This window comes from Colias eurytheme, chromosome 12 (genome assembly GCF_061535395.1).
Source record: "Colias eurytheme isolate Ceu_HAF_F1 chromosome 12, ilColEury1 Martin Lab GWU primary, whole genome shotgun sequence".
Lineage (NCBI taxonomy): Eukaryota > Metazoa > Arthropoda > Insecta > Lepidoptera > Pieridae > Colias > Colias eurytheme.
In genome coordinates, this window is record NC_142991.1 from 9,790,294 (window position 1) to 9,803,187 (window position 12,894).

The 12,894-nt window shown below is 33.6% G+C and overlaps 1 protein-coding gene across 1 annotated transcript in view; it reads left to right on the forward strand.

The window, feature by feature from the left end:
• LOC149904231 (TBC1 domain family member 12-like) overlaps window positions 1-12,894 on the forward strand; it is a 45,069-nt gene that overhangs the window by 21,992 nt on the left and 10,183 nt on the right. Inside the window, exon 2 of the mRNA XM_090108128.1 lies at window positions 7,008-7,241. Coding sequence (XP_089964254.1) covers window positions 7,008-7,241 — 234 coding nt within the window. The remainder of the gene's footprint in view (window positions 1-7,007; window positions 7,242-12,894) is intronic.

The following is a 12,894-nucleotide window of genomic DNA, read 5'->3' on the forward strand; positions in this document are numbered from 1 at the left end:
TAACGTTTGTGAGCGGCCATCTTTGTTATCGTTTTAAAAACATAATAGGGCATAACATGCGCATGTTTATTTAATACTAGCGGTCCACCCCGGCTTCGCCCGTGGTACATAATATTTACGTTTTCTCTACATAAGAACCATCCTCGTACTTCAAGAAATATAATAAAAAAAGAATTATTGAAATCGGTTCAGCCGTTCTCGAGTTATGCGCTTACCAACACATATTGCGATTCATTTTTATATATAAGATTAATTGGTTTTATAGAATGTTCTAGTTTATTCAATTCGTACAAGCTTTGTTTTTGTTTTACGTAGTATCGTGTTTGTTAAAACAGCTGTTGCTATTGTGACGGTGAACGAATGAATCGTCGCGAGTTATTATTTTTTTTTGTTTTTAAAAACTTGTTTTATGTGAGCTACAAAATAATGTTTTTTGAAGTGTTCTCGTGTCATCGTTCGTTTATACGTAAATAAAATCTCATATTAAAAGTTTGTACTATATATTATCACTAGGTTTCCGCCCGCGGCTTCGCCCGCGCAGTCAAAGAAAAACCCGCATAGTTCCAGTTCCCGTGGGATTTCCGGGATAGCGTCATTTTCCCGGGATAAAAAGTAGCCTATGTCCTTTCTCGGGTGTCAAAATATCTCTATACCAAATTTCATGAAAATTGGTTCAGTAGTTTAGGCGTGATTGAGTAACAGACAGACAGACAGACAGAGTTACTTTCGCATTTATAATATTAGTATGGATATACCTATATGTAAGTACTTGTTCATTTATTATTTATTAGCATTCAAGTAAGTTACATTTATGTAATAAATTAGCTTTCCGCCCGCGGCTTCGCCCGCGTTTTCAAAGAAAAACCCGCATAGTTCCCGTTCCAGTGGGATTTCCGGGATAAAACCTATCCTTTGTGTTAATCCAAGTTACCCTCTATATGTGTGCTAAATTTCATTTTAATCGGTTCAGAAGTATTTGTGTGAAAGAGTAACAAACATACACACATACACACACATCCTCACAAACTTTCGCATTTATAATATTTATGTAACAAATTTTCCTAAAACTATCGGTTTATAAATACGATGGAAGATCCATGTGTTATGGTTTCGTGGAAAAAAACCTGCGTTGCTTTTATTGAAATAAATATAAACATTGTCCATTATCCTTATTCATTTTACTATCAGATAATATCATATATCATAATGATGGTTTTCCAATCATAGATAGGTAGATTTTATTATCAAATTGTTTCTATCCCGTTTGAACTTGGACAAAATCGCTAGCCAATTAAATGTTTCTGGTTTGAGGTGGCTCTTAAAATTAGATTATTATTTTGTCCATTTATTGCCTATGTAAGTGTTGTTTTTTTTAAAGAAAATCAAGATAATAGTGTACAAAAATCGTTAAGGAATACTATACAGTATAGGTGCACTCACTATATTTTTATAAGAAAAAATATTGTAACAAATGATTGTATCGAACTGATCTAGCGTGATCACTATAACTGCGTTATCGTGATAATTGTTAAGTAACGAGAATCCTTCAAGGCTCATTATTACATCAGTTATTGGACATGCCATTATTTTTACAACTAGGTTATATTCCATTTAGAGCATTCGGTAAATAGCAATTACATTGATTATTTCTTCAATATGAACTGGCTTCAGATGCTTTCTTAATGATTCAGATTCTACAAATCCATTTTTATGCACTTTACGTTGTTGTGAGGCAGGCGTTACTATAAAAATTTCCATTCCCTATATTACATTTTTCATCTCCGTAAATTTTATTCTCGCTGTAAATATAAAAATATTATAGTCTAAGTCGTCTTATTGCTTTCCAATTCCGAATTTTTCATTACTAAGAGAATTCCTTTTAAGGAGCCAGATTATGAATGAAAAAGTAACGCACGGAAATCCGCCTAGGACATAATTAATATCTCAAATATGCTATTTCCTGATTAAAAGTCTTTCATTAATAAAACCATTTATGAAGTATTATCATATGATTAATTGGCTTCTTATTGACGTGGGAGTTCCAATGTTGAGGTCACGCTTGCATCGGGGCTATCACGATAGAATAGACTATATAACATAGAATGGAATCTTACTGATCTATACAATTATAAGAATGTTCTAGTAGAACAAGTAGGATAAAAAAAAACATTTATGCGAATAAAACAATCTCATTCGTACCTTTGATTGTTTCGAAGGATCAAGATTCAAGGTTCACTGTATTATATGTTACTAGTGGTCCGCCCCGGCTTCGCCCGTGGTACATATTTCGCAATAAAAGGTAGCCTATGTCCTTTCTCGGGTATCAAAATATCTCCATACCAAACATGCAAATTGGTTCAGTAGTTTAGGCGTGATTGAGTAACAGACAGAGTTACTTTCGCATTTATAATATTAGTATGGATAACAAGCTGCAATCTTCGACCTTTCTTTTTTTTGTATATCGTCATCATCATCACTTTCATCAACAGCCCATAATATTACCAGCAGAACGGCTTCTATGAGAGTTTAAACCATTTATTATATTTTTCTACAGCAATATTGTACAAATATTATGGCACTTGAAGTTTTCTTCTTTCTTGGTGTGGATTGGTTTTCTAAACACTACTCATATCAAGAGTTACGATACAGCTCATACAGCTAATAATAAAACACCTAACGAATGTACTTAATGTTTTGATAATACGCCAAGAGTGCTCGTAAACCTCAATAGTTGATAATCACCGTGAGAGGTTGGCTGGCAGCCCGAAGTTAGATTTGATGCGTAGTTCTTTTTTAAGAATTTTTTAAGAATTTTTATGGAGAATAATGAAGTAGATAAGATATGGTGTGATGAACTGATGAGGTGGTTTAGGAAAAAAGCTTAATATTGGAAGAATATAATAATTTGCTGGCAACTCGACATCTGTTTAATCTAGCCATTATTTTTTTCATATTTTTATTCATTTCTTATTTCTATTAGTTAATGAATAAACATGTTGAACTTAAACAGAAAGTACAGAAGGACTTCTTTAGAAAATAGACCTCATTATTTAAAGTTTCCATCAAATCAAAATGCTAATACATATTTACAAACACCTTTTCGCCTTCCAATGTTTACAAACATCGATTTCCTTGTATCAACATAAAAACCAGTCAAATGTCCAATTAATATAAAAACACGATGATACAGGATGAACATAATATACGTAATATATTTATTTACGAAACTGGTATACATGGCCATGCCATTACAATCTTAAATCATGAACTACAATAGCGAAACGAAACAATAGCGAATAGCGCATAAACTTGGTTCACATAAACCTTGCATAATTCAGAACATAGAAGCTTGTAACAAAAAGTCATGCGCCCGCGCCGCGCCGTGCCGGTCCGCGCTTGGTACCGAACCTATAAGAATTCTGTGCTATAAGTTCACATGGTTTCAAACTTAATTGAATACATTCTTTAGGTAATTGCTATAGAGTATGTATGTATGAAGAGTCTTTAGAAAAATTTGTATAGGATGGATAGATGGAGGGAATTTGGGCAAGATGGTATAGTCTTATAGACTACAAGCCCGCATAGGACAAAAATATGGGTCAAATGAACCACCAGGGGACATATCTAGAACGATAGCAGAGCAAAAAATAATAAGATTCATCACTATGCCGTCACTTGTAAGCTGTCCAACTGAGTGCAGATGAGAATTGAAAAGTACAGGTAGACTCGGTAAATTTTGGTCATATATTTTTGTACGGCATTCTTAACCATCGATAGATCCATTAAAAATAATAAGAAACCGCTCAGTGCCGTACAAAAATGGTGGTCCACCAAGTCGGAATTTTTATTTAATTTCCGAGAGTTACCGGGGGTAAATTTGGTCATTTGACCATGTACGGCATCTGTGTCATACTATTGCTATACTGCTTTTAATCCATTATTCCGCAACGCCGTACAAAAATCATGGGGACAAGGGGAAAAAATCGAGAGTTATAATCCCCTCTCTTTCCCCACTCCAGGGGGTCATTTGACACAACACGAAATAAATTTATTTTTAAAGTATTTTATGCATAGATAATATTTTTTCATGTGCCGTACATTTTCGTTGGTTCAAAGGGGAAAAATCTGAAAAAGAAAAAAATCCATATAACGAAATGTTTGCTTTATATTCTTATAATAAAATATAAATATACATTAATATTAAGAAGCTCGAGGTGGTTAATTATCACCTTGGAAAGTCGGAGTCAGGTGAATTGATGAACTAATAAAAAAGCTATGAACGAAAAGATGTGAATTATATGCAATCAGTCCATGAATACAGGTAAAGTCACAAGCAAATGCTAGTAATATATACATATTCAAAATGTACAAGTAAAGCGCTTTCAAATGATACCAAATACTGCATATTTATCTTAACTTTATTTTTTTACTCTGTATGTTTTGTCCGCTAGAGGGCGCCACATTAGATTTTGTGAAACCCCATATGGCCTTCAGCTAGCTGGTCGCTGGTTATCCAGTGAACAATTCAGACGCTTCTAATGATATGTCATTTGTCGAATTCTGATAAGTAGTTTAGAAGTTACGAGGGAATAGATGAACATACATACATGACCTATAAACAACCATAACCCTCCTTTTGCTTTGCCGTAGTTGGGTAAAAATATGTTAATGCCGTACTGTATCAAATGGCCATAAAGCACCCTTAAAATTGTAGCTTTCGTCGCTTTCATCAGCCTAAAAGATGTGGTCTGCACAAAAATGTACGGTATCGTTTTTTCCTAATTTATCTATGTTAATACTATTTAAAACAACGGATAAAGTGTAGAAAACTATTATATTTCATTAATCTACGATGTTTAAACTTTAACAAAATTTCTGGTTTTGCATGTCTCTATAACTTTTTTTAGAACGGTTTCTTTTGAACGGCAATACTATACAACAATTGAATTTTACAATATCATGTTAAAAAAAAAGTTCCCGTACAGGGTCAAATGACCTTACAGCTCTTTATATCAAGAATTCGATGAAATTAAGATGATTATTGGTATACATTTAAAAGAACAATTATTTTTTGACGGCATTGCTTTTAATAGTACTTTTGAGTGCTAGATAATGTTTTGGAACCGAAGCCGTACTTAGTCAAATGACCCCGTGGAGTGGGGAAAGAGAGGGGATTGCAACTCTCGATTTTTTCCCCTTGTCCCCATGATTTTTGAACGGCGTTGCGTAATAATGGATTAAAAGCAGTATAGCAATAGTATGACACAGATGCCGTACATGGTCAAATGACCAAATTTACCCCTGGTAACTCTCGGAAATTAAATAAAAATTCCGACTTGGTGGACCACCATTTTTGTACGGCACTGAGCGGTTTCTTATTATTTTTAATGGATCTATCGATGGTTAAGAATGCCGTACAAAAATATATGACCAAAATTTACCGAGTCTACCTGTACTTTTCAATTCTCATCTGCACTCAGTTGGACAGCTTACAAGTGACGGCATAGTGATTAATCTTATTATTTTTTGCTCTGCTATCGTTCTAGATATGTCCCCTGGTGGTTCATTTGACCCATATTTTTGTCCTATGCGGGCTTGTAGTCTATTATATATAAAAATGAATCGCAAAATGTGTTGGTAAGCGCATAACTCGAGAACGGCTGAACCGATTTCGATAATTCTTTTTTTATTACATTCCTTGAAGTACGAGGATGGTTTTTATGTAGAGAAAACGTAAATATGTACCACGGGCGAAGCCGGGGCGGACTGCTAGTTTATCAATGAAATGATTTCCTTCTGTTATCGTTAACTTTTATTTCTCTTGATGAAGGGGATCTAAAGCATAATTTACGACTAACATCTTTATACTCTATAATCGAAGAGTCATATTTCCACGAGCCTTTTAAAACAGTCTCATGACATTAAAACCAATCAATGATAATGTGTATGATCGAACACTCGTAGTAACGATTAGTAGTCTCACTATAAGTACATTATGAATATGATCTACAAGAACCGGTTCATCTTCAGCTGGACTATATCAAGATGATTATATGAGCATTTTAATTGACTGTCTGTTTGTCTAAGTACCGGATGTGTAGCGTTTCTACGTAAACAAATACGTCCTCTTGTCTGTATGGTATTCTAAGAATGTGTTTCGTTTTTCTTCTATTTAGCTTTGATGTGAAGAATTTTTGTAATCAAGTAATCCTGTGTTTTTTATAGACGTGAAGAAAAGTAAAAATATTTACGATTGTATAGTAGTGTGTGTTAGGATCTGATTTTTGATTAGATAACTTTTGTAGTTTGTTTACATGAAATTGTATAAATCTTATATATAAAATTCTCGTGTCACAATGTTAGTCTGCATACTCCTCCGAAACGGGTGGACCGATTCTCATGAAATTTTCTGTGCATATCGGGTAAGTCTGAGAATCGGCCAACATCTATTTTTCATATGTACCACGGGCGAAGCCGGGGCGGGCCGCTAGTTATATATAAATGAACTTAAATAAACATACAAACAATCATAGTGTGTTTGTTATGTGTAATTGTTAAATGGTTGATGTTGCTATTTAAAATTAATAACGACCAAAATTATAATAATTATGTTCGTGAATATTATTTCGTCAGAAACATATTGCATTATATGTTTATGAAATGTTAACTTTCACTTATTATTTAAGAATTCACTTAATAATTATGACACTTTAAGTTTGTTTAGTACAAGGTCACTTAAACTTTTTCGTTATTTTATTATTAACAAGAAACGATGTGTTAAGAATTTAACTAGCGAACTTTCACTCTCGTAGTTTCCAAGTTCCCAAACTGTTTTAACATTAAGAAGTAACAAATAGGTACTGTCCTTTCAAACCTTCACACCTACAAAAACAAAAATAAAATCTCCAAAATATACTTAATAATACATTTCAATTACATTAGTGTACTTACAAATATAGCAAAGTTACCACTAACCAGCATATTCTAAACCACCCATTTTGTTACAGAGGCGTGTTTCCCTGGAAGAGCAACTCGTCAACCAAGAGCCAAGAGACACCAAGCAGTACATGGAAGATATTCAGCAAGTCGAGTGCTCTAACCAAGGCGGTGGACGTGCAGCCCTCTCCAGTGACGTCAGCGACCAACACGCCACACCATCACAAGAGGCAGGGCAGTTCAGCTAGCGAGAAACAGTTTGAGGACCTCGTGGCTAGCTCGATAGCGTTGATACAGCATGACAGGTTAGTTTTGGTGAACATATTTTATGGCTTGCAATAGGAATAGGAAACAAAGTAGCTCGACGACAAAGAGCCAAGAGACCCCAAGCAGTACATGGAAGATATTTAGCAAGTCGAACGCTCTAATCAAGCTGATCTTTAAACCAGTGTCTATTTTATATGGGGTGTTTTATGAGAGATGGACATTTTTAGTTTTTCAGCAGGGAATAAAAGGTTATTTTGATATTTTTAAAGATTGTACCTACTGTTGTGGTCTAGTATGACACAGTAAGTAGATCACATACATGCTCCAAAACAAGTCGAATAGAGGTAGGAAAAAGGTGGTTTTTTTTGCCAAAAATTTGAATAAATTCGTAGACTGATGACGGACGGACCAGTAGTTACCGAGATTAGCGCGTTAAAACAAACAAACTCTTCAGCTTTATAAAGCTATATTAGTATAGATTCAGCAGTATCCACACAAATTCTGCTTCTGTTATATTTATCATATGTCTATCCACATAAACATCATCGTATCTATATTTAGTACCATAACTATTAAAGAGACGTAGCTCGTTAATGTTTACGTAAAACATTGTTTATCTAACAGTATCAAATACACAATTATTCTGTCTGATACCGCCGGATACTGATAAGCCCACACACTTTGTAATAATGTTTTTTCTGAATGAAAACCCTGTTTTATATTTAGACTATCAAGTTGATAAAGTTCTTCAATATTTAGTATAACATTTCATAGATAATATTAAATTAACGGGGAAGTGTTGCCTTTTTTTTTAAATATAAATTATGTCACTACATGGCTAGAGTTTCAAAATGAAGTTTCTTAAATACTATAAAATATCAGATTAGAACATAAAATTATCGTTGAGTCAAACATAAAATATACAATAACATTTTAACTGTATACTTAATAATAAATCTATATGTATATTACTAGCGGTCCACGCGGTCCCGATTTTGATAATTCTTTTTTTATAATATTCCTTGAAGTATGAGGATGTTTCTTAGGGAAAAAAAACATAAACATGTACCACGGGCGAAGCCGGGGCGGACTGTTAGTAAATAATAAATTGAGGTATAGAAGTACTTTGTTGAATTTGAAATACTCTTCACAATAATAAATATGAAAAGATCAAAGACTTTTGACCTCATATTTTAATATTTCGAGGAACTATCGAACCATATTTAACTTCGAATAATTCGGTTCAATAACCTCCAAATATTCGAAGGGTCATAAGTATTTGGACCGTGTCAGTACAGTGTCAGTGAATTCCTTTTAGGGGGCCTTTAACCTTAATTTTATCTCTTTGTTCCATCGTGATACAGTTTACTTCGATGTTATGTTAAACTTCCTTATGTTTTGTATCTTTTAAAGAAATTTTAATATGGAAGGGAAATAAGTTTTAAAGCTGTATTCTGAACAAAGAGAATTTTTTACTATATTGAAAGAATGTTGTTGAATGTTGTAATTTTGCATTTGTGATGTGATGTTTTAAAAGTACTTATCTTTTAACTCTAATAACACCAATATATTGTCAGACTACTTGTTTATAAACATTTTATTTTTAAAATACTTTCTGAATCAAATTAATTTATCACCTGCAAATATACCTACCCTGTTTTTTTAAGTATTTTTTCTCTCTTATGACTCATCGATATTTAACCCATTGAGCCCCGAACGGCCCGATCGGTCCACGACACAATATATTTTCTATTGTATCTGTGATTCCGGGGCCTGAGTTATTACAGAACATGGCAAAATGTGATATTTCGTTTAAGCTCTTTGGTGAAGAAAAGATAAAATTCGATCACAAGCGAGATTCGAACCCGCATCTTTCGCCAAAGGCTAAACGTAAGTAAATGTTATGACGTAAGTTACAACTTACAGTACAATTGTTACGTTTGGATGGAACCGCATTTTAGAATAATAAAAACCACATCGAAACTAGATTTTACTGTGTTAATGTTATGAATGAATTGTTTATGTTTTCACAATAATCCATACTAATATTATAAATGCGAAAGTAACTCTGTCTGTCTGTCTGTTACTCAATCACGCCTAATCTACTGAACCAATTTTCATGAAATTTGGTATGGAGATATTTTGATACCCGAGAAAGGACATAGGCTACTTTTTATCCCGGGAAAATGACGCAATCCCGGAAATCCCACGGGAACGGGAACTATGCGGGTTTTTCTCGCGGGCGAAGCCGCGGGCGGAAACCTAGTCGATAATAAATTATTGAAGTGTATTGATTGGTTTTAATACTTTATATCGGCGAGTTGTTAGTCAAGAAATGAAAGGTCTAAATAAATAATTTCGAATCAGTACAGCCCATACCATAGAAAAATTAATAGTATGTAGTAGTTTCTATAGTTAACTTATCCATACTTCACACAAAGTAACAACTAGTTCTGACTTCTGAAGCATTTAATCCAAATAAAATTTAGTCAAATATCTTTATTTTGCTCGTGTATTATGGTTAGTAAGCTGTTAGGTACTTACAATATTTTCCATTATCCTAATGTCCAAAATAACAAGTCAGTTATACCAAGAGGTCAAGAACCCATACTTTCCTACAAAATCCTTACTTCTAGTTCGGTATTATTTCCTCCACTGCTCAAAATAACAGGTCATCAGGTAAATTTAAAGGTCATTATCATTTGTAGTGTTCTGAGTGGTCGACATGATACTAAGAGCATTATCATTACATGAAATTGGAATGGTCTGAATTGGGTATAATTTTATTTTTTGGATTTTTAATAGTATTATCACAGATAATACAATTCTATAAGTACTAGAAGTTGCCTGTTTATAATATTCTAGGACTAGGACAAGAACAATGCAAACACATTTCTATGTGTTTCAAGCTCAATATTAGGATAGATTAATTTTATAATTTGTCTTGCAGATATAAATTATTTCCTAGGTAGTCCATTGAATAAAAAGTTCTAGAGTGCGTGAGTTAGTAACGTAAGATGTTTCTTCGGAAACATGTCAAGAGTCCCTAGGTAATAAACATACTAAAACCCCGGGACACTAGGAGGAGCCCCGGAGTGGGGGGAGAGGGGAAATGGGTCCATTTTTTCATTTTTCGCTTAAATCTAAAAAACGGTTCATGTTAGAGAAAAACTTTCAAGGAAAAGTTGAAAGGCCATAAAATTATCTACAAGTTGTACCTAAATCATTTTTTCCTATATCCTACCGTTTCTGAGTTATACGCAGTAAAAAATGATTTTGGCTCAAACAATTTCCCCATACTACACATCAATCGATCAAAAAATATTTCTTTCTTCCAAAAAACTCAAATGTGCAACTTGTGACCGGTACTGATAGATTGCTCTTAATTAGGTCTATAATTGGTAAAATAAACACATTCCTTCATGGAAGCCTTTAGGAGGAATCGATTGTCAAAATGTTATATTAGGGCAGTTTGAGTTACTGATCTTGATCTTTTTATTTTTTTCTTCCAAAAAAAACTCAAAAGTGCAACTTGTGACCTGTACAAATAGATTGCTCATAATTAGGTCTATCATTGATAAAAATACCAGATTCCACCGCAGAGGCGTTTACGGGTAATTGAATTTTTAGGGTAGTTACGATACTTGAACTTTTTATTTTTTTTCTTCCAAAAAACTCAAAAGTGCAACTTGTGACCGGTACTAATAGATTGCTCTTAATTAGGTCTATAATTGGTAAAATAAACACATTCCTCCATGGAAGCCTTTAGGAGGAATCGATTGTCAAAATATTATATTAGGTTAGTTTGAGTTACTGAACTTGAACTTTTTATTTTTTTTCTTCCAAAAAACTCAAAAGTGCAACTTGTGACCGGTACTGATACATTGCTCTTAATTAGGTCTATAATTGGTAAAATAAACACATTCCTCCATGGAAGCCTTTAGGAGGAATCGATTGTCAAAATATTATATTAGGTTAGTTTGAGTTACTGAACTTGAACTTTTTATTTTTTTTCTTCCAAAAAACTCAAAAGTGCAACTTGTGACCGGTACAGATAGATTGCTCATAATTAGGTCTATCATTGATAAAAGTACTAGATTCCACCACGGAGGCGTTTATGGGGAATTGAATTTTATTAGGGTAGTTACGATACTTGAACTTTTTATTTTTTTTTCTTCCAAAAAACTCAAAAGTGCAACTTGTGACCGGTACCGATAGATTGCTCATAATTAGGTCTATCATTGATAAAAATACCAGATTCCACCATGGCGGTGTTTACGGGGAATTTAATTTTATTAGGGCAGTTAGTTAAAAAGTTCAAGTATCGTAACTACCCTAATAAAATTCAATACCTCCTAAACGCCTCCATGGTGGAATCTGGTTTTTTTATCAATGATAGACCTAATTATGAGCAATGTATCGGTACCGGTCACAAGTTGCACTTTTGAGTTTTTTGAAAGAAAAAAAATAAAAAGTTCAAGTATCGTAACTACCCTAAAAAAATTCAATTCCCCGTAAACGCTTCCGTGGTGGAATCTAGTATTTTTATCAATGATAGACCTAATTAAGAGCAATCTATCAGTACCGGTCTCAAGTTGCACATTTGAGTTTTTTGGAAGAAATAAATATTTTTTGATCGATTGATGTGTAGTATGGGGAAATTGTTTGAGCCAAAATCATTTTTTACTGCGTATAACTCAGAAGCGGTAGGATATAGGAAAAAATGATTTAGGTACAACTTGTAGATAATTTTATGGCCTTTCAACTTATCCTTGAAAGTTTTTCTCTAACATGTACCGTTTTTGAGATTTAAGCGAAAAATGAAAAAATGGACTCATTTCCCCCCTCCCCCCACTCCGGGGCTCCTCCTAGTGTCCCGGGGTTTTAGTATGTTTATTACCTAGGGGTTCTTGACATGTTTCCGAAGAAACATCTTACGTTACTAACTCACGCACTCTAGACCCCCCTTGGAGGGACTCATTCAATGGACTAAGGTTAATTGTTTCTTTATTGCGTGTATCTAAAATATAATTGAAATTAATTTTATGTTTAGTTTAATTATTTTATGCATAAGATTGCGTGTATGAGTACATTAAGCATGTAGAAATCGAATATAAATATTTATTTATTTTAAATAACTGTATTTCTTAATCAAATGAAGAGATTAATGTCGAGGCTTTTCTAATTTTTAACACCAGAAAGTAGATCGTTATTTGAATTATGTCTTCTTTGTTTATTTACATATTAAAATTTTCTTTGAATACGAATTCATCCAGACTTTAGTTTTATATTGTTTTTTTCCTCTTTAGAATTTCCGGGAGATTTAAAACACGCGTTTACTAGCTGACTTTTATGTAACCGACATCTTTAGTTAAATTTTGACTCATCTATACTAATATTATAAAGCTGAAGAGTTTGTTTGTTTGTTTGTTTGAACGCACTAATCTCGGGAACTACTGGTCGGATTTGAAAAATTCTTTCGGTGTTAGATAGCCCATTTACCGAGGAAGGTTATAGGCTATATTTCATCACGCTACGGGCAACAGGAGTGGAGCCACGGGGGTGAAACCGCGCGGAGCAGCTAGTTAATTATAACTTTGCGCATATAAGGTTCGGCGACGATACAATACAACATTTGCATTTTGTTATTTTACTTAAGCGTGTTTTTTTTAGTTGTTTTTTATTTTAACT